The 19,032-nt window shown below is 40.6% G+C and overlaps 4 protein-coding genes across 4 annotated transcripts in view; 2 read left to right on the top strand and 2 right to left on the bottom strand.

The window, feature by feature from the left end:
• hap1 (huntingtin associated protein 1) overlaps positions 1-7,688 on the top strand; it is a 45,237-nt gene extending 37,549 nt beyond the window's left edge. Inside the window, exons 12-16 of the mRNA XM_051385481.1 lie at positions 2,970-3,188; positions 3,347-3,678; positions 3,819-4,007; positions 4,252-4,354; positions 5,968-7,688. Coding sequence (XP_051241441.1) covers positions 2,970-3,188; positions 3,347-3,678; positions 3,819-4,007; positions 4,252-4,354; positions 5,968-6,370 — 1,246 coding nt within the window. The 3' untranslated portion in view covers positions 6,371-7,688. The remainder of the gene's footprint in view (positions 1-2,969; positions 3,189-3,346; positions 3,679-3,818; positions 4,008-4,251; positions 4,355-5,967) is intronic.
• Positions 305-2,846, bottom strand: LOC127354458 (uncharacterized). Its single transcript, XM_051384372.1, has 3 exons — positions 2,193-2,846; positions 734-1,257; positions 305-607 (listed from the first exon to the last, which is right to left on the bottom strand). Exons 1-3 carry the CDS (start codon positions 2,220-2,222, stop codon positions 553-555), a joined length of 609 nt encoding a protein of 202 aa, XP_051240332.1. The 5' UTR covers positions 2,223-2,846; the 3' UTR covers positions 305-552.
• A 59-nt stretch (positions 7,689-7,747) lies between the features above and the next one.
• LOC127354459 (gastrin/cholecystokinin-like peptide) lies at positions 7,748-8,706 on the bottom strand. Its single transcript, XM_051384373.1, has 4 exons — positions 8,688-8,706; positions 8,453-8,563; positions 8,115-8,372; positions 7,748-7,947 (listed from the first exon to the last, which is right to left on the bottom strand). The coding sequence occupies exons 3-4, from the start codon at positions 8,368-8,370 to the stop codon at positions 7,871-7,873; spliced, it is 333 nt and encodes a 110-aa protein (XP_051240333.1). The 5' UTR covers positions 8,371-8,372; positions 8,453-8,563; positions 8,688-8,706; the 3' UTR covers positions 7,748-7,870.
• Positions 8,707-12,191: 3,485 nt separating this feature from the next.
• Positions 12,192-17,736, top strand: LOC127354444 (keratin, type I cytoskeletal 19-like). The gene is made up of 9 exons (XM_051384352.1): positions 12,192-12,598; positions 14,156-14,284; positions 14,894-14,976; positions 15,183-15,339; positions 15,720-15,881; positions 16,042-16,167; positions 16,578-16,819; positions 16,924-16,958; positions 17,054-17,736. The coding sequence occupies exons 1-9, from the start codon at positions 12,272-12,274 to the stop codon at positions 17,158-17,160; spliced, it is 1,368 nt and encodes a 455-aa protein (XP_051240312.1). The 5' UTR covers positions 12,192-12,271; the 3' UTR covers positions 17,161-17,736.
• Positions 17,737-19,032: the final 1,296 nt, after the last annotated feature.

Raw genomic sequence — 19,032 nt, 5'->3', positions numbered from 1 at the left:
TCCAGTGTCTCATTTATAGCAATAGACCCCCCACTCAACAAATATTCCCTCGTCTGAAACCCCCTGTGTGTTTCACAGGAGGGAATATTTGTTTATATTTTACTGAACATACAGATGGGGAGCAGAAAATGGGTTATGCTGCAGGACTAGTTTGAGAAGTTTTCATTGATGTTTCCACTGTAAAACTCGCCCCTGTTGTAACTGGCATAAATCCAAGCTGACTGATGTTTAAAAGATTGATTTGTTCTCATACATTATTTAAGGAATAAATTAAGAAATATAAATCGCACTAAGAAAAGAAGAAAACAGTGCTTGTAGCTTTATATCTGCAAAATGCATTGAGTGACATACATTCATCATTTTTCTTTTCATTTAATATATTTTTAGTCCAGTGGTGGTACTCATCCTGATGTACTTGTATTTTCCAATTTATGTTTAAAGTGCTTTAAGTAAAATATTTTGTGATTTTTATAATGTGTTTGATAGGGTGAGAACAGTACTTCATCATAAAGTAATGTCATTTTACTTCTTATGAGGCCGCTGTGCTCAAAACTAAGACGAAGGACAGGAACAGTGGGCCGAGGATCTTCTTTTTTCAGTCATGCTCCTGTAAAAAAAAGAAGACAACAAACTACAGTATATCTGAACTGGGCAATCGACGGATAATATCTTTGATAATAAAGTTGTTTGAAAACAAAGCAAAATGAGTGTAAATGAAAATGAACTGACATACCTTGTTTCTGTCCTCCTGTTGAGCTTGACCCCCAAGGTCTTACATTTATTTTCCACTGTCTCTGAGGATGTACATCTTCTTCCTGCCTCATTCTGATTTTTGTCTCCTTTGCAAAAGCCATTGTTTGTATCTTGACACTCTCTAAGTCTCAAGCTTTCCTGCTCTGCCTTCTTAACTGCAGCTTGAAGCCTTTCATTCCCTTCCTTTCCCTTCCAGATTGTAGTGCGCTTCAAAGCCTTGTTCAACCAGTTGATTTCATGTTTAGCGCGGATGTATTTCGTCCCAAGTGTCTTCTGTATATCTCTGTTTTCTTGCATGAGTTTACTCTTCTCCTTTACCCAACTCATCTCCATGAATGTGAATTTCATAACCTGCTTCCTCAGATTTGTGTTTAAGGAGACCAGCCTCTGGTTGGTCTTCTGAACTGATTGAAGGACTTGTCTAAGTGCAATCACTTTGGCTTCTGCAGCTGGACTGCAAGCACGTGACTTGCGATGTTTGCCAGCATAATTAGGCTTCTTTCTCTTAAGACAGAAATATACGAGTACTGTTAGGCTAAAATCACAATCACACACTAACAGCCTTTTACACTGAAGAAAAACTGTAGCTATAAAGAGCTATTTCTCATTTAAGACAACAAAATCTAGCTAGTCCATCACAGGGACTCAGACTCATTCAGCCATACGCTACAGTGTAAAGTGTCTGCGTTAAAGAGCTGGAAGTAATTGTAGTGCAAGTTTGATGATTAATTCATTTTATCGAGCAACTTTTCACTAATAGTCAACTTTTCGAAAATTGGCGCGTGCACAATTTTCTCAGCTGAGCTAGTTTGTTTGTGTATGAAATATTTGTTGTATTATCATGTATTAGTAACATTATCATGGAACAGTAAGAGATCGGTTTGTCTTGATCAGTTTTGCCAACAGATCACCTGTAGGTCCTCTAAATTTCATAATTTGTTCCTATAGATTCAAAAAGAGGTTTTTTTTTAAGCATGACAACAATTTAAATTTTTTATATAACTTATTAATTTTATTTTTAATTTGTTGGAGATTAAAATTATGTTTTCGTAGGTACAGAACAGTTCTTTGTAAGTTTGTTAGTATATTAAAAAAATATGTTTTCATGCAAATAATTAGGAATAACTAGAAACAGGAAAAGAGCCTTTTGTTTAAAGAACTAACTTATTTCATGATTCAATATAAAGAGAAACCCTATTAACGTTACATTTGTGAAATCAGTTTTGTATATTTAATGCTAATTAAAATAACGTTAAGGTTATATCTAGACTGTGTATTGTATTTCTCAGTGTTTTCTTGGATTGGTTGAAAGCAGGTCAAAATGTTCACATAAATTCATAAGGTTTAGTCACAATTTAAAGGACTACTAGAAAAAGTGAGATACATGCCTTGCTGAATTAACATTAGAGATTGATCTTGGTCAGATGAGAAAATCTTACCTGGTTTCTTCTCTTGGTTCGGTCCTTCATGTCAACTGAATAAAGATACTGAGGCGTACTGCGTGGTTGATAGGTTAGCTGAATGTAACACTTTGAGTCAAAGTGGGTGTTGTTCTTTATGTTTGTATTTTCCTGTTGAGGAATAGTTCATTGTAGAATTCAGAAATTTCTTTTGCCTCTGCTCAGTAAAATCATTGTAGCATACCAATCAGGATTTAGGGTTAGGGTTCATTTGAATGAAAATATGTTGACAGTTTTGGAGTGTTCATGTTGCCAGGCAACTGTCAATCGAATCTGATCAAACCACACCCAAAGAGTCCTGATGAAGCAGATAGTTTTGATTGTTAGATAACACCGAAGGATGTCATTTTTCTTTAGACTCTGATTGTTGATTATTAAGTCATGAATTTTCAGTGTTGTATATGTATATATGTTTTAAAAGGTGGTGCAAACAGTGTTTTGAGGATTAGATCATAGACACTAAACAAAGGTGCCTTTTTTCCTCCAGCTCCAATGATCCAAAAAACATAGAACCATTTCTCTAATTGGAGTACAACATAATGAATCCCTGGAGGGCATGTGAACTTGAGCTAATGGATTCAATCCAACCCTGAAGTGGGTTAGAATTTGAACCATTATACCCATTAATTTAGAGGGAACAGATCTGAATGGACACCCCTGCACAGGACAACCTTTATTCAGGTCTGCAGCTGAGATGAATGATGTATTTTCTGTGCAATCTTCTTATGGCCCCTCATGCCTTGTTTCTCCTGGCAGGAACCACCCGTGGCGTGTGTTTGAAACCGTGAAGGTGATTAACAAGGCTGTGAGGCTGCGGTCTCGATGCCACTCCCCGGGGCTGCCCGGCTCCAGCCCGGTGTCCACTCGCTCCAGTTGTACCAGCACCCCCCGAACCAGCTACTATGGTTCAGACAATGCCAGCCTTACTCTGGAGGACAAGCCCAGTTCCAATAATGCTCAGAAAGAAGACAACAGGTGTGTTTGCACATACTTGCACTATTATATCAAATGTAAAATCGTCATCATTTTATAAACGCATTTGGTATTTTCAAAAACCTTCTTGACTAGAATCTAAAACGACTTTTTTTGGGTCATTTCTTTCTTTAAATCATTGTTACATCTATTCACCATAGTGGGCCAAAACGTCTGGGCCAGCCAGGCACACCGGGAGGCCAGGACCTGGAAGCCGCCTTGCGCAGCCTGTCAGCCCGCCAGCAGAACCACTCCTCTGAGCGGCCTTTCTTCGATGTGGAACGTGAACGTAAACTCCATGCCTTGGCAGCAAACTGCGAGGAGGGTGAGGGCTCCAGTGGCTTCCTCACACCGAATGACAGCCTGACCTCGAGCCCACCAGCATCGACGGGCACCAACTACTCCAACGGCAGCTCACGGCACTCCTGTGGCTCCTCAGGAGGATCCAGGTCCTACCTGCCCGACCGCCTGCAGATCGTCAAACCTCTGGAAGGTAAAAGCATCAGCTTGACACACAATGCATTTTACTAAAAAACTGATTGTTAAAGTTAGTTTGTTTAAAAAAAATGACAGTATAAATAAAGTCCATCATATCAGAACTTCCCTCAGCTGAAGTTACTCTGTCATCGTCAGGCTCGGTGACTCTGCACCAGTGGCAGCAGTTGGCCAAACCAAACCTGGGAGGCATCCTGCATCCACGTCCAGGCGTCCTGACTAAAGACTTCAGGGAGCTCGAGGTCGACATACAGCACGTCTACAGTCTGAACGACCTGGAGGAGGATGAACCCGACCTGTCGCACCTCTCTGGAGCACACGGCATGGGTAGGACACTTGTAAACACACTGTACACATGCTACACACTTTCCACTAGCTTTGTCATTTGCTCTCAAAAATCCACGTTTCCTGCTTTCTCCCCTCCTTTTTATTCAAATTTATATTGTTTCGTGTCCCTTTAATTGTTTAGTATTACTTTAGTTTCCAGCATCATTGGCTATTGTAGTTTCTCATTCAGTGTAATTCTCCTCATGTAGTTTAACTTGCCTTTTCTCCCTCCATGACCTCGCAGTCTCTCCATCCGGTCCCAACCTCCCTCAGACCTCTCCCACACATACCATTACCACCTGCCAAGTCCTCCAACCCTCCCTTCTCATCCCTTCCTTCTCCACTAGGTAAGAATATACATACTGTAAACATACAATGTACTGTATTGGTGCCTTGGTGTCTTTTTTTTAGCATGTTTTGATGTATTTGTGTATTTTTCACAGGATAATAAAGTTAAATATGAGCTTGAACTTGATTTTGTGTGGTTTTGATGGACCTGAGTTACTGTAAAACCCTGAACAAGGAGCTGCTGAATTATTTTTTTCTATGTTCATTAATCCTCTTTTGTTTTTGCAGTGTCACTTTCATTCAATAAGTGTGGATCTTCCAGATTTCCTCTCTTTCACGCTGCTTTTTCTACCCCTTAACCTCTGCTCTTTACGCCCACAGTGGCAGAAAACGTCTGTCGAGGCTCTTTCTCCAACTCTAAAAGGAGAAAAGGCAAAGTAAGAGTTGATGGTTGCGGGCTCGCCATTAATGCTGGATTTCATCATTTAATGACGGAGGCACAGTGCCATGTTTGTTTGACTAAATAACATCAAGGTTAAAGGTGGGGTCAACGATTCTAACCCAAAACAAATTTAGCAAATATCTCCTCAGTGTCCACAAGCTTTCTGCTCTGTGTGTGCGCTGAAAGAAAATCCAGTGTTTGCACTCAGCTCTGGCTCTGTAAATGGGTAACAAAGTGGATCAGACCAAGCCACAGAGTACTTCCTTGTTATTTGAGCCAGGATTTGTTTGTAACGTTAAATGTCTTGCCCATAGACAGCTTACTTTCTAGTTTGGCAAGATAAGCTGTTATTGTGATGTTAGTAGCAGGAGAGTTGTGAGTATTGCTGTCTGGAGCTGTGCCGGCTCTGGGAAGATGCTCGTCCACTTTGCACGTTAACTGTGCAGCAGCAGCGACAGTTTGCAAACCTACTACCTAGTAATTTCCATCACATTACTTGTTGTGTCGTTGTTCACTCTACTTGTCCGTAACAACGTTTGTGAAGGGTTTTATAGCAACAAAGACCTAAAAACACAAGTTACCTGCCTTGTCACTGGTCACTGTAGTTTTGTAATAACAATATAAACAACTAACACTCTCTAGTTTTTAAGTTTTTGTGCATGCATGCAGTTTGTTTGATGACGTTTTATATTATAATCTTTCTCCAGAATCAACTACCCCACCTTAAATAACTTATTAAGCCTTTTCTGGCTAAGCCTTGGTTTAACGTCAGAGACTGAGATGTTAAACATTTGCTCTGATCCAACTGAAATGCTCACAGCTACTTCAAAGGAAAACCATGCACTGTGCTTCTGTAATATACACACCCATCTCCTTCTACTAACACTTAATGCTGTTAAGCTCTTACATCTGCTCTAACTTGTTTTCATTCCCCACGTACTCTTGGCTTGTTACACTGTTTTTAAAGTCTCTTGACTTTTTTAGGTTAACATCTCAACAAACCACCAGGTCCTGTTTTATAACAACTGTCACATTAACATGTTTATCCATGTTACAGCATCAATAGACACACTAACAACAAGTGAAATAACTGAAACTGTTTAAATTGTCTTGTTTTTTTCACAATTTGGGTATGAACTTGCATGTTTGTGCAGAAAGAAAGAGTTTAGTTTTCTTCTATCTGCTATGTTTTATTTTTGTTTTTAATTGTTATTTTTTTTCCATTGACAGCCTTCACTCTTTCGGCCTGCCATCTTGTCGGAACTGTGAGCTCGTGAGCACTTCATCGCCATCCCACCAGCAGCACTTTGGCCTGGGAAGCCGGACCACCACCACCACCGCCACAAACGTAACCACTTCATCACTGGGACTCCTGCAGCTGCTGCAAGAGCGCGGCATCTCAGCCTCTCCTTATCCCCACCACACCTTAAATTACAACCTGAGTACAAAACCTTCACGCATCACAGCAAAAGACAATGGTGGAGGCTCATCATTGGACAAAGCGGGGCGAGGGAACATTTTCAGTTTGAATTTGGTGGAGAAGCTTCAGCGTCTGGGGTTGTACAGAGTGGCGGCCTGGGGGATGACGGGCCGCAATGAAGCGGCGAGAGAGAAGCAGTCGCACATGCTCTGAAAGTCTGATGAGGGCCGGTCACCACTTAACTCCTCTCTCATTCACCATAGTGACTTTGCATCCAGCCATGTGATTCCCACTGTGCAGTTCAGGGCACCACAGCTCTGGGGTCCTGAAAACAAAAGCCACAGAATGTGCTAGAGCCATATAAGTTGTCTGTAGTGTACAGTAATATTCTTTTCTATGAGTTTGTGTACAGTAGTTGTGTGTGTGTGTTGTGTGCGTGACATCTTCATCTCAGGACAATCACCTGTTCACCAGTCTGTATGACTGCAGAAAGACCTTCTTTTTACTCAAAAAAGAAACATCATGAAGAAAAACATATTTTTATACTGTGTTTTGTGATTGTCATTTTACACATTTTCCCTGCCATCGGTTTTACAAAAACCTCATCACCTGTCCTTTTTTTTGTTTCCAAAGTAGAACATCACTTACATTGTGTGTATATAACAAAGTTGTCATTTGGGAAAGTAAAAAAAAAAGACAGTAAATTATTGTTAGCTGAAACCACAAACCAAACCACTGCTGTCACACTGGAGAACCTTGTAATGCACTAAAATACACTCTGGTCTTCCTGCTTATTAGCTGCTACATTGAGAAAAGCATGTTGTATATAAGATTGTCAAATATACTGAATGAAACACTGAAATTGATCAAGAAGTATTGCAATGGTATCTGCTCCAAACAGGGACAGAAGACACAATGACTGAGCTGAAAAATGTTGATAATGTTGACATCCTCTAGCTGTCTGCCCTACAGTTCATCACCTGCTTTCACATAGAACACGGTGTTATGGTTGCATGCTGTACAGCACCACCTGTGAGCTGCTTCTGACCGCGTGGACTTTATCCTGAGCCAAACCTTTCACCAAAAACAAATCAGGTGCAACAAAGACAATGAAACAATGTGTATATTTACTGTACTGCGTTGACTGAATATCTTGCTTGTACAAATCTGCTGTATTTCACATCATCAGGAATTTTGAAATTGCTGGAACATAAATGAAATCCAAACTATTCAAAGTGAATTCTCCTGTGGCGTTAAGGGTAATTTAAAGACTAGTAGTAGAGTGTTTAAACAGAATGTTTCTTTGAAATCTTTCTAAACAATCAGCTGTAGCAAAAAGGCATAGGATACTGTGGATTAAAAAGGGAAGAAATCATAAACACAGGTTGTAATAATTTGTGTTTTGGCTTAAATAAACCAAACCACTGTTTCTCTGCACTACTGTTTTTTCTGTGTTAGCATCACAGCTCTGTATTATGTCAGTGTGTGTATACATTTTACCACCTGTGAATAAAACTTTGCATTTCCATCAGTGCAGTTTAGTATGTCCCTCTTACTGCCACGATGAAAGAACACACGTGACTCTTGTGATAATTCTGCAAATAAATGTTTATTTATAAAGTTGTAGGGAAATTAAAACATTGACTTTGTATAAAATCTGAACAAAAAGCAGTTTAGTCTGCCCTCTCAGTTTGCTTTTGGCATTGTTGTGTCTCACTCTGTGTCCCGCCGTCCGAAGTCCACCCAGCCCTGGTAGTCCCGGTCTGACATGCACTCGGAGTTCATCATCTCTGTGAACAAACCATTCCTACATGAACCACACACAAGGCTTCAGTGAACATATTCAGGCATCTTTGTGGAGCCCTCCCTCCCTCCCTCCCTCACTGTTTTATCTAATTGACTCAAGCTAAACAAAACAATCAGAGAAGAACTTTCACACCCCGAGCAAAAAGCATACCTGAAATTGCTTGCATTATTTGTTTAGTCACAATCTCGCGTTCATCCTCCGATAGGTGTGCCCGTCTCTCCAACCGTGCCGCAGAGTGAGCCTGAGGCGCCAGCTCCTGTCTGCCAGCCAAGTCTGTCATTTTCTCCCTCTTGGCTAGAAGCTGCTGCAGCACATTAGTCTCTTTAGCCTCGACAGGTGTGGATGCTGCAGCAGATACTAGCAGCGCAACCAACAGTGCAAACCCCACAATAACTTTCCCTGACATGTCTGTGAACAAGAAGGAAAAAAAGTTACAACTTACTCAAAATAATTCTATTGACAGCTGAATGAAAGAAGTCACCTGTTACCTGTATGAAGATGAAATGCGTGCACAACAAAATCCAGCAGGTCTGATGCTTGTGGTGCACACTGAACAGATTGACTCTTTTATACCACAAGTTTGGTGTGAGCAATATGGCCTAAAATCAAAGACAGATAACAGTGCTCACTGATTGATTGGTAGACAGATGCACTGGGAGGATGTGCGTAGAGGAAACGATGGACTGATACATCTACAAACCCATTATTATACTTTTCACTTACCTGGAAAGGCCTTTTTTGCACTGCAATAACAATAAAACGAGTCAATGTGTTTACATAAGAAATTCAATACTCCTTTAGAGACCAGCACAGAGGATCTGGTGTAACTATGTAGCCACTGGCTGGAAGACTTCAAGGCTTTGAACACTGGCTTCCTTGAATCAGATATATCCCCTCTAAGCAGTTACTATTACAGTTCACACATGTTGGAACAAGACAAAGACACAATAATTATTTTTCCATCTGTGCCTTAATTTCAGCACTGGCTGGGCTGAAACAGTTTTTCACTTTATATTTTAAAAAGGCAACGGTGGATCATATTTGAAAAGAAAGAAAAAAAGCCTGGTGTGTCTAATTTAATGATTGGTTGGAGGTGATTATTGCCTTCATGTCATGGTGTGGCTCGGACTTTCCAGATGACGTACTCTCTACCCTTTCAGTAAAAATACTACAATGTGTGGTCGACATTAACACTGTTTGCATACTGTATAGATTTGGGGCCAGTTACCGTGTGTCCATTTTCCACTGACAATTTCAATTCAATTCAATTTTTTATTTGTATAGCGCCAATTCATAACAGAAGTTATCTCAGGACACTTTTCAAATAGAGCAGGTCTAGACCGAACTCTTTAACATTAATTACAGAGACCCAACAGTACCACCATGAGCAAGCACTTGGCGACAAGGGCAAGGAAAACTGCCTGTTAAAAGGCAGAAACCTAGGACAGATCCTCCGGCTCTAGGTGGGTGGTCGTCTGTCTCGACCAGTTGGGGTGAGAGAGAGAGAGAGAGAGAGAGAGCGACAGACAGACAGACAGGTGCACAGCAACAACAGTATTGGCAATGGCAGTCAAGCAGGACCATGGCAGGAGGCTCCACCAGGATCCATGAGAACCTGCGAGACGAGAAAGCACAAGAACTCCGGGGAAGAAGTGGAGTTAGTAACATGCATTAAAGGGACATGAATGAGTGCAGAAAGAGAGAGGAAGAGAGTAGCTCAGTGCACCATGGGAAATCCCCCGATAGTCTAGGCCTATAGCAGCATAACTAAGGGATGGTTCAGGACTCACCTGATCCAGCCCTAACTATAAGCTTTATCAAAGAGGAATGTCTTAAGCCTACTCTTGAATGTGGTGAGGGTGTCTGCCTCCCGAACCACAACTGGAAGCTGGTTCCACAGGAGAGGAGCTTGGTAACTGAAGGCTCTGGCTCCTGTTCTACTTTTAGAGACTATAGGAACCACAAGTAGCCCAGCATTCAGAGAACGTAGTGTTCTAGTGGGGTAATAGGGTACAATGTGTGATGTATGTTGAAGAGCAGAAGCAAATTGAATGCAGCCTGAAAATATTATAAAGCATCATCTTTTAGCTGTTGTACTGATGTACTCTATGTGCTACATTAATACAACATGAAGTGCTATGAGGGGAAGTGACAGCAGGACAATGGAAAGCAGAGAATCCACATGCATACATTCACCTCAGGTTGTTCTGACTAATGAGTAAATCTTACAAGCGTTACCACAAACTAAGCCAGAGATATGATCTTAATGGAATGTTACTTGTTGGCTTCCGCCATTCTCATATGCCTCATAAAGACAATCACATGTCATAAGATTTGACATTAATGCTTTCACTAGAGCGACACACACCCACCAGTGAAATCTGATAAAGTTCCAGACTCCACATAACTGCGACAGACAGCTTGTTCCTTAGCCTGTCGCTCAGGTCAGATTCACACTTTATCAGCAGATGCTCATCACGGCTTTTGTTTATTTTCACAGATGTTCAGTTGTCAACTTCAAGATTCTTTTTTTATTTTAAGCTGCAGGACTTGTAAGGCAAGTGAAAGGTTACATTGAGTATTTTACTTTCAGTATGAATAAAATCGTAGTTGTGTAGTGGTGTCAGTAAAACAACAATTTCTTCAATATCAGTGGAGCTGCTTACATCTCTGGTCTAACTTTCATTTTGTTGTTCTGGATCATGTCCCAAAAAGTACACAATAAAGCAATATATTAAAAAAAAGTTATGTCTGATATTTTATTAATAAAGCTTCACATTAAAACAAAATTATCCTATGTATCTGCAACAGAGTACTTTTTTTAATCTAATGGTCTTTAATATGTACGTGTGTAGGAGCTGCTGCCACAAACCAGTGGCGTGCAAAGTGTTATCTGTCACTTTCCCCTATGGGTGCGGCCCACAGTGGATTGAGATGGCTTTTAGATTCTTGTGTCAATCATGTGAGGATGTTTTAATCTGACCACGTTAGATAAGCGATAAGGAGTGCCAGTTTTGTGTGTGTGTGTGTGTGTGTGTGTGTGTTGGGGTCAGGCATTGAGTTCTTGTTTAGAGACATAGTTACTAAATGATCCATTATGTCATTAAGTGTTTTGCCCACTCCCTTTGCTTCGCTGGAAAAGAACTATCTTTAGTCGTTCTAAAAAAAACATTGAGAACCAGTTTGTGGTTAAAAGAGCGTCTTGATTTCCCAGGCCATCCTTTCAGAGGTTTCTTCGACATATGTGTTATAAAACCCTTTGGCTCTAGCTGAGCAGCAGCCACTGTGGACACAAGTGACAATTAAAGGTCCAGCGTGTAACATTTAGGAGGATCTATCTGTGTTTCTGCAGCAGCCCAGAATGGATAAACCAAACACAGGCTCTAGCAAGGGCCTTTTGGGTGTGGCGAGGGGAATGAAGTTGGTTGCAATCCGCAGTGATAAATAAACAAAATGATGACACCTTCACTTTCTTTTCTCAAACCGAGAAACATTACATGTCACATTCATCTGTTCACACACATTCATACACCGATGGCCCGGCATCAGAGGGTGCAGAATCTTATTCAAGGACACTCCCACATGCATCCTGGAGGAGCAGGGTCGACCCGCCAACCTCATTAGTTGACTTTACCTCCTGAACCACAGCTACCCAGTGGCCACTAAATCCTACACACTGGTCCTTTAAATGATAATTGTAAATGTTCAAATAATAGTTGCATAAAAAGAGTCATAAAGTCAGATAACTGACTCAGTAATGTCAGTGACACAGAAACATATATATACATTTCTTTATTACATTTGCTAACATATATAAGAGACTGGTCATACCAGACCAAATCAGGCTGGATGTGGTAAATTTAGTAAGGTTTCATTTTATTTCTTATAAATCTGCTTTAAATGAATGATCTCAAATTCTAGAGGCAATGCACTGTTCCCGGTTAGAACTACCTGAGCTGATGTTCAACGTGATAAGTGTCATTCTAATCTGCTACAGGATAAGTATGACTGACTGCGGAGAAGAAAAAAAACAATTATCTTTATGGATTCATATCAATTAGGCAGCCATCAAGCTGTCAGACTAGATATTCAACGTGTCTTTCATAGACCAGCACTAGCTACTGTACACACCTAAAAACATTAGGCTATCTGCATACCACACATTGTGGCACGGGGCCAGACAGTGTCTCCCTCTCCCAGAGTCTCTATAAAATGCCCAGTTGTCTCCGGCAGCGGTACTCCTCGGAGACTCTCCACCTCTGCTCATCACCTGCAGGTCAGCTCCAGCTCCAGCTCCAGCTCTCACCATGTCTGTCCAACTCAGCCGCCAAAACAGCAGCTTCAGCTCCCGCAGCATCAGCAGCTCCCGCAGCATCTCCAGCGCCAGCGCTATCGGCATGAGCGGAGGGTTGCAGCTGGTGGGCTCCGGCCAGACCCGCATCTCCACCGGGGCCTTCCAGACCCGTGCGCCCAGCGTGTACGGGGGCGCGGGGGGCTTCGGGACGCGCATCTCTCAGGGCCAGTCTTTCTTCTCTGCCGGGTCACTGACCCCGTACGGCGATAGTGGAGTGATCGGCAACGAGAAGGGGACCATGCAGAACCTCAACGACCGCCTGGCCACCTACCTGGAGAAGGTAAACCATGATGAATATGATGATGGTCAAACTGCTAAACAAACCTCTGAAAAACTGATATTTTTAAACTGCATGAAATGAGTGGTAAGACATTTTAATGGGCAGTCTCTCATCATAAAACCTGATAAATGCACATTATAGGCTTTCTCTAACACACACATTCATACCTTGCATGCACACAGGGACGCACAGGTTCAAAAATATAAAAAAAGAAAGAAAGTCAGGTGCTCATATGAACATCAAAACAGGTGTTCACACTGCTCGTTAAAAGATCCCTTTCTAATGCACTCTCAATGCAAGTGATCCACAGTTCCGTGTAAAAATATATTGAAGTTTTATCGGAAGTTAAATGCTCATAGTAACTTAAGATAATCTTTTGAATACATTTTTACACAGAATTGGGACTGTGGTTTGGCTCTATAATTAGTATAAATGATTGTTGCATCTAGGGCTGGGCGATATGGCTTAAAAATAAAATCTCCAATATTTTCACACCAAACCCGATTTACGATTTTAATCGATTTTTTTGTAGACTGTTTTTTAGCGGGTGTTTGTGGGCTGTGGTCCTGTATATCTCGCAGAGAGCAACATTTCTCCCACTCGGCTGCATGCCTCTGCTTGAGGTGCTGGAATAAATTGCTCGTACTGCTACCTTTGGTTGCAACAGCTTTCAAACTTTGCAGTGGCTCGTGGTTTGTTCGCTGTCGGACGCCACAAAATCCAAACAACCGACGACACTGTGGCTTTTTTGGGGACGAGCTCATCCTGGCTTGCTGCCATGTTGTGTTTATCTGTGGAGAGGTGGGGAGAGGGGTCAGCGCACTCTGACCTACGGGAGCCCAAAGGGAGCGCCGGTGTTGTGGATGTTCAAGAGAGAACCGATTTTAACTAAAAATAAATCGTGTTTAACTACAAATTTGAATTAATCGATAAAATCGATTTATCGCCCAGCCCTAGTTGCATCTTGACTTTAAAATGCTTCTTACACATGAATGCATCAGTGATATTACGTAATGCAACAGGCCTTATACTATGTAGCCTATAATAATAAACTTGAGAGCTCTCTGCTGCGCAAAGAGTATTTTTACTGTTGATACTTTAAGCATATTTTCTTTGTTGTTATTCTCACATAACTTTAACATAAGTAAAGGATTTGAAAACTTCCTCCATCACAGACAAAGAAGCAGGTCAGACAGGAAGTCAGTAGACTTTATTAAAGGAAGGTAAAGTAGACGTAATGTATGTGTGTGTTCTATAACAGTCAAAACAATGATAACAAATGAATATGTGAATTAACCCGCCAGGAAAATAGATAATCTAGATTTACCAGTCACTAACAATATGATCCACTATCTCCTTAACATACAGCTAACGTAACGTCAACTGTCAACATTTACTCTTAGGGCTAAGAAGAGATTTTTTTGGCTTAGCACACCAAAAAAATGCTTCCACATGCCAGCCAGGAGTTATGAGCCAGAACTAAAGTGCTTTATAAATGTGATGTCTCTCATTTGTCTCCTGTCATTGTGTGATATCACCCTCTGGTTGTGTGTGCAGGTGCGCTCCCTGGAGGCAGCCAACAGGAAGCTGGAGCAGCAGATCAGAGAGTTCTTTGAGAAGAGATCTCCTACTGTTTCCAGAGACTTCGCTGTCTACTTCGCCACCATCAGTGATCTCCAAGCTCAGGTACCGCTCACATTTTACAATACAATAAACAAGACAGCATATTTTTGGTGTGCAAACAAAGATGCAACCAACTATTTTACAGTGGTTAAAACTTTATCTTTCTTTGTCATTTCAAATATTTCTGATTTTTACAGCTTTGGTGCAGCTTGAGCTGAGTTGTGTTTGTCACACTGTGACTGATTTATTGTTTTAGACATATACATCTAGTGTTTAATGTGCATATGTAACCGGGCAACTGTGATGATGATCAACAGGGGCATAAGAGCACATTTTGAACCTAGTGCTCCCAAACAGGTTAATTTGGCCATGTGCAGATTTAATGCTATATGGATAAATTCACAATCCATCAAAAAATAACAAAACGAAAGAACTAAAAGATCATTCATAAAATAGCTACATATTCCCTCAGTGCTGTATAAACTGTGGGTTTGAACTAAAACTGAATCATTATATTGGCTTTCAGTTGAAACTTACTGCAGAAATTGAGTTTTTGAAATATATCCTGTCATATTTACTGTATAAAAATAAGTACACATGTACTGATGAGTCTGTCCAATAAAACAAGAAAATGTGAATAAAAAGAGACAATGTTTTTTTTCTCTCCTTTAGATCCTCATGAAACGTTCAGAGAATCAAAGAGTCATTCTGCAGATTGACAATGCTCAGCTGGCTGCAGAGGACTTTAAAATTAAGTAGGTTTACGTTCCTCTGTTGCTTCATGCTGAAATCCACACGCACACTCCAGTCATTTTGTCAAAAATAATGGTTCATTTTATGACTGGAGTAACATTTACACCTGTTGGACACAAGTACACAGACAGTAGATGTAGTCGAAAGGTCACATTTTTCCTTTCACTCATTCAATTTAATTACAACTACACCTGGCCTCCCTCTGTAGATATGAGACGGAGCTGAACATGCGTACGAATGTGGAGGCTGATGTGTTTCGTCTCCGAGGGGTCCGGGACAGCATGACTCTCAGCATTGCTGACCTGGAGGCGCAGATAGAAGGTCTGAAAGATGAACTGGTGTACATGAAGAAGAACCACAAGGAGGTGAGAACTCCAGAGGAATTTCTCTGCTGTCATTTTAAAAACATAATTTGTGATAAAAAAGAGTTTGAAGACATTGAATGATTGAAAAGCAGGATGGCTCAGTATCATATATAGTAAGATAAGAGTCCAAAATATGAGCAGAAAATTAAACTTGACTAAAACTAAAAAACTAAAACTAAACTAAAACTACTAAACTACTAAAGTGGAAATTAAATATAAATAGTGCAAAAGGTTTGTGTATTGTAGGTAGGAGTTCTAAACCAGTCTTTATCTGCTGGGGTTTGAGAAACTGGGATATATACTGTCAATGGTTTTAGTACAAGGGCGCCATCTTTTGGAGGTGGCAGGAGATTAAAATGTATCCCTTTGTCATGTTGCAGGAGATGCATCTGCTGAGGGTCCAGCAGAGTGGCACAGTTAATGTAGAGGTGGACAGCGCAGAGTCTGTTGATCTGACAAAGGTCCTGGAGGAAATGAGGCAACAGTATGAGGCTGTGGTGGACAAGAACAAGCTGGAGCTCGAGAGATGGTTTAAATCTAAGGTGAGATGGGAGAACAACATGCCTGAAAATGTAAAAACCACGAGAGTATAAACTATAATGTCAAGATTTACAAATGGGAATCTCATGGAATTTATTGTGTGTGTGTGTGTGTGTGTGTGTGTGTGTGTGTGTGTGTGTGTGTGTGTGTGTGTGTGAAAAGGTGGAAATTCTCCAGACGCAAATCCTTACATGTTCAACTGAAGTGAAGACGTATTACACAGAGCTGTCGGAGCTGAAGAGGACTTACCAGAGTTTGGAGATAAGTCGCCAAAGCGTCCACACAGAGGTAGGCCATTGATGAAATGACAGGAAGCACTCTTTCACTGTGTACAGTTGGCTGATAACACTTCGATTAAAGGGTAGATGCACATTTTTTTCCTTATCATAAGGGCCATTACAATATTCTTTCCTACTGCACTTTCAATGTAAGTGATGAAGGACAAAATCCACCCCGCCCGTATTCTCTCTTTGGAATGTATTTTTCCACAGTGAATTTTTGTCATCCCCCACTCAATTTAAAGCACATTATGTTTTAATGACCAGTATGAACAGGAGGACTAATCACACCAAGCGAAAATGGCTTTAACTATTATTTTAAGCAACTGTAACTATAATTCCCAGTCAGGCAGATAGGGACAATTCCTTTCTCCAATCACACACACAGCTTTCCTGACATTATACCCATCTGTCCTGCAGATTCAGTGCCTACAGCAGAATGTGGAAGAAGTCAAGAGTCGATACAGCGTCCAGCTCAGCCAGCTGCAGATTAACATCAACTCGCTGGAGTTAGAGCTGCAGCAGCTGAGAGTCTCCATCGAGCAGCAGCAAGCCGAGTACAAAGTACTGCTGGACATCAAGATGAGGCTAGAACTGGAGATTGCAGAGTACAGGAGGCTGCTGGATGGAGAGCTGCGTGAGAGGGGATACGAACAAGCAAAGTGAGGAATTAAAGTATTTCATTTCTTCCTTTTACGTTTTAAAGTCAAAGTAGTTGGCCAACAGCTGAAGCAATAAAATATGTTTTAAAATGATCTCTCCGTAGGGCTGTGATCATCAGCAAGGTTGTGGAAGTGGAAGGTAAGATTCCCAATCATTCACTACAACAACTTTAAATTAAGCTCCTTCCTCGCTGTAATCACATGATGCATCATGTTTGTTCTCCACCTCTGCAGAGCATAAACCCCACATCGAGAGGAGGGTGAAGACCATTGTGGAGGAGATTGTTGATGGAAAGGTGGTGTCCTCCAGTGTTGACACCCAAGTACAGGACATTCAGTAACACTTATGCTGCCACTAAAATAAAGTTTTACTTTGATTTGACCCCTAAATTGACCTGTATAATTCCTACTTAAAGCTGCAGTAGTTAACTCTAATAGAAATAACTTTTTATCATATTTGCTGAAACTTTCACTATATCCTGACAGCAGTACACAAGACAGATTCCTCTGGCTCCTCTCAATGCTCCTAATGGCATTTGCAAGAATCTTCCGGGCCTGAACAAAAACAACAAACAGAGCCAAAAAAGATACTTGATTGTTGAGTCTTATTCCCAGGTTATCGAATACTGAAGCTGGGAATGAGACTCAACAATCAACCATGTTGTTTTTATCTGCCGCATGTACCACTGTCTGGCTATAGTGACAGTTTCAGCAAATATGAATGTGTTACCTACTGCAGATTTAATGATCAGCTGTTAACGTCAACCAGATACATGACAAATCACTTTAATGTTTGCTTTTTAGGGGAAACCTTGGCCTTGTCTTTTTCTTTTGATTGAAAATTATATAGAAAGGTTGCAGCATGTGATAAGAATGAGACCAAAATATGATTAAAAGCCAGAAAGCAAAGATGAAAATGTGTATTCTAATTCTTCTATTCTAATCACAAATCTGTGTTACAATTTAGAAAGGTGGATTATAATTTGTACATAGATTTTTCATTGGTAAAATACAATCATAGCATGACTTTGACGTCAAAGACATCACTGTTTGGCCATACAAATAACACAGGAAATGTAAAAGGGTGAAGATTCAAGTAGGTTTAGGTCATACAAAGAGATTGAAACCTGTGCAGATACTCTGGCAAAAGTAATAAGAATACAGTAAAATAAAGCATTTTCTGACATTGGTTGCAAGTACCATGTTAGACTGTAATTTTACTCATGACCACCAGGTGTCACACTATCTCTTTCTCTAAAAGTCATCTCTCAGCACGGTTTCAGTGGATTGGGTGACCTTATTTAGCTAAAGTGGAAACAGATTGTTGCTGGGCAAGATACATTTAGAAACATGATTATTTTTAACTTACTGACAATGGACAATAGACAATAATGGTGAGCAAGTAGCACACAATCATACATGAGTGATACTGAATATGTTTGCAAGCAAGAAAAGCTTTTTTTATCCAGTTGTTTTAAAGTATAGATTTGGTTCAGTGAGGTTAACACTCACCCTTGAGTCACCATTGGTTTCATTTGGGTGGAGGTAAATCAAGTGGAGACTTGAGCTCGCCATCAAAACATCAGTGATTCACCTGCAATCACTTAATCCATTGGTCAAAATGACTCAACATTTAAGACTCCCCTCCTTTCTCTGCTTTTGTCCTGGACCTGGCTGCACCTTAACACATTATTGCTGTTCATCATCAGTGTTATTAAATGTTATTAGCAGCCCTGAAATATGATTTACTTTTTCAGCAGCTTTGTGCAGTGAAATATCAAGTTGAGGCAAAGAGACCTGGAATCATTTGCCTCACTGTCTAGACCTTATAAATGTAATTATTCTGCATGACTAGACAAGACAGAAGTGTGCACCATTGTTGGAACCTTGAGATCTTCATTCAAACATCAGCACATAACACACACACAGAAAGTCCCATTTTAAACTGAAATCCGTCCGTTGAATTCGCCCTCCTGGTGTCAAACTTCATGCCTAATTGTAAAAGTAAAAGGTTTCCCTAGGGAGTGAGATCTCCTCTGTAGATATTTGATTGAAAGTAAGAGAAAGCACAGTAGGTTGTGTTACTTCATGGTTGTGTGCATCACATGATTAAAATCAATGATTCAATTAGGTTTTCCCTCATCTGACCTAAATTATCTCTATTATTAACAAAACGCAGTGCTGAATTTTGTGCACATGGGATCTTAATTCAG

This window comes from Dicentrarchus labrax, unplaced genomic scaffold (assembly GCF_905237075.1).
Source record: "Dicentrarchus labrax unplaced genomic scaffold, dlabrax2021, whole genome shotgun sequence".
Classification (NCBI taxonomy): domain Eukaryota; kingdom Metazoa; phylum Chordata; class Actinopteri; family Moronidae; genus Dicentrarchus; species Dicentrarchus labrax.
Note: the sequence above shows the minus strand (reverse complement) of the source record. Positions and strands in the feature narration are given on the sequence as shown.

Excerpts from the sequence above, each read along its gene's own strand:
- LOC127354458 (XM_051384372.1), bottom strand. The coding sequence starts at position 2,222 with ATGAAGGACCGAACCAAGAGAAGAAACCAG. Across the intron at positions 1,258-2,192 it reads GAACCAAGAGAAGAAACCAG|AGAAAGAAGCCTAATTATGC; the intron begins GTAAGATTTTCT and ends TTCTGTCTTAAG. Across the intron at positions 608-733 it reads AACAGGAGGACAGAAACAAG|GAGCATGACTGAAAAAAGAA; the intron begins GTATGTCAGTTC and ends TTTTTTTTACAG.
- LOC127354459 (XM_051384373.1), bottom strand. The coding sequence starts at position 8,370 with ATGTCAGGGAAAGTTATTGTGGGGTTTGCACTGTTGGTTGCGCTGCTA. Across the intron at positions 7,948-8,114 it reads AATAATGCAAGCAATTTCAG|AGATGATGAACTCCGAGTGC; the intron begins GTATGCTTTTTG and ends GTTTGTTCACAG.
- LOC127354444 (XM_051384352.1), top strand. The coding sequence starts at position 12,272 with ATGTCTGTCCAACTCAGCCGCCAAAACAGCAGCTTCAGCTCCCGCAGC. Across the intron at positions 16,168-16,577 it reads GCCAAAGCGTCCACACAGAG|ATTCAGTGCCTACAGCAGAA; the intron begins GTAGGCCATTGA and ends TCTGTCCTGCAG. Across the intron at positions 16,959-17,053 it reads CAAGGTTGTGGAAGTGGAAG|AGCATAAACCCCACATCGAG; the intron begins GTAAGATTCCCA and ends CCACCTCTGCAG.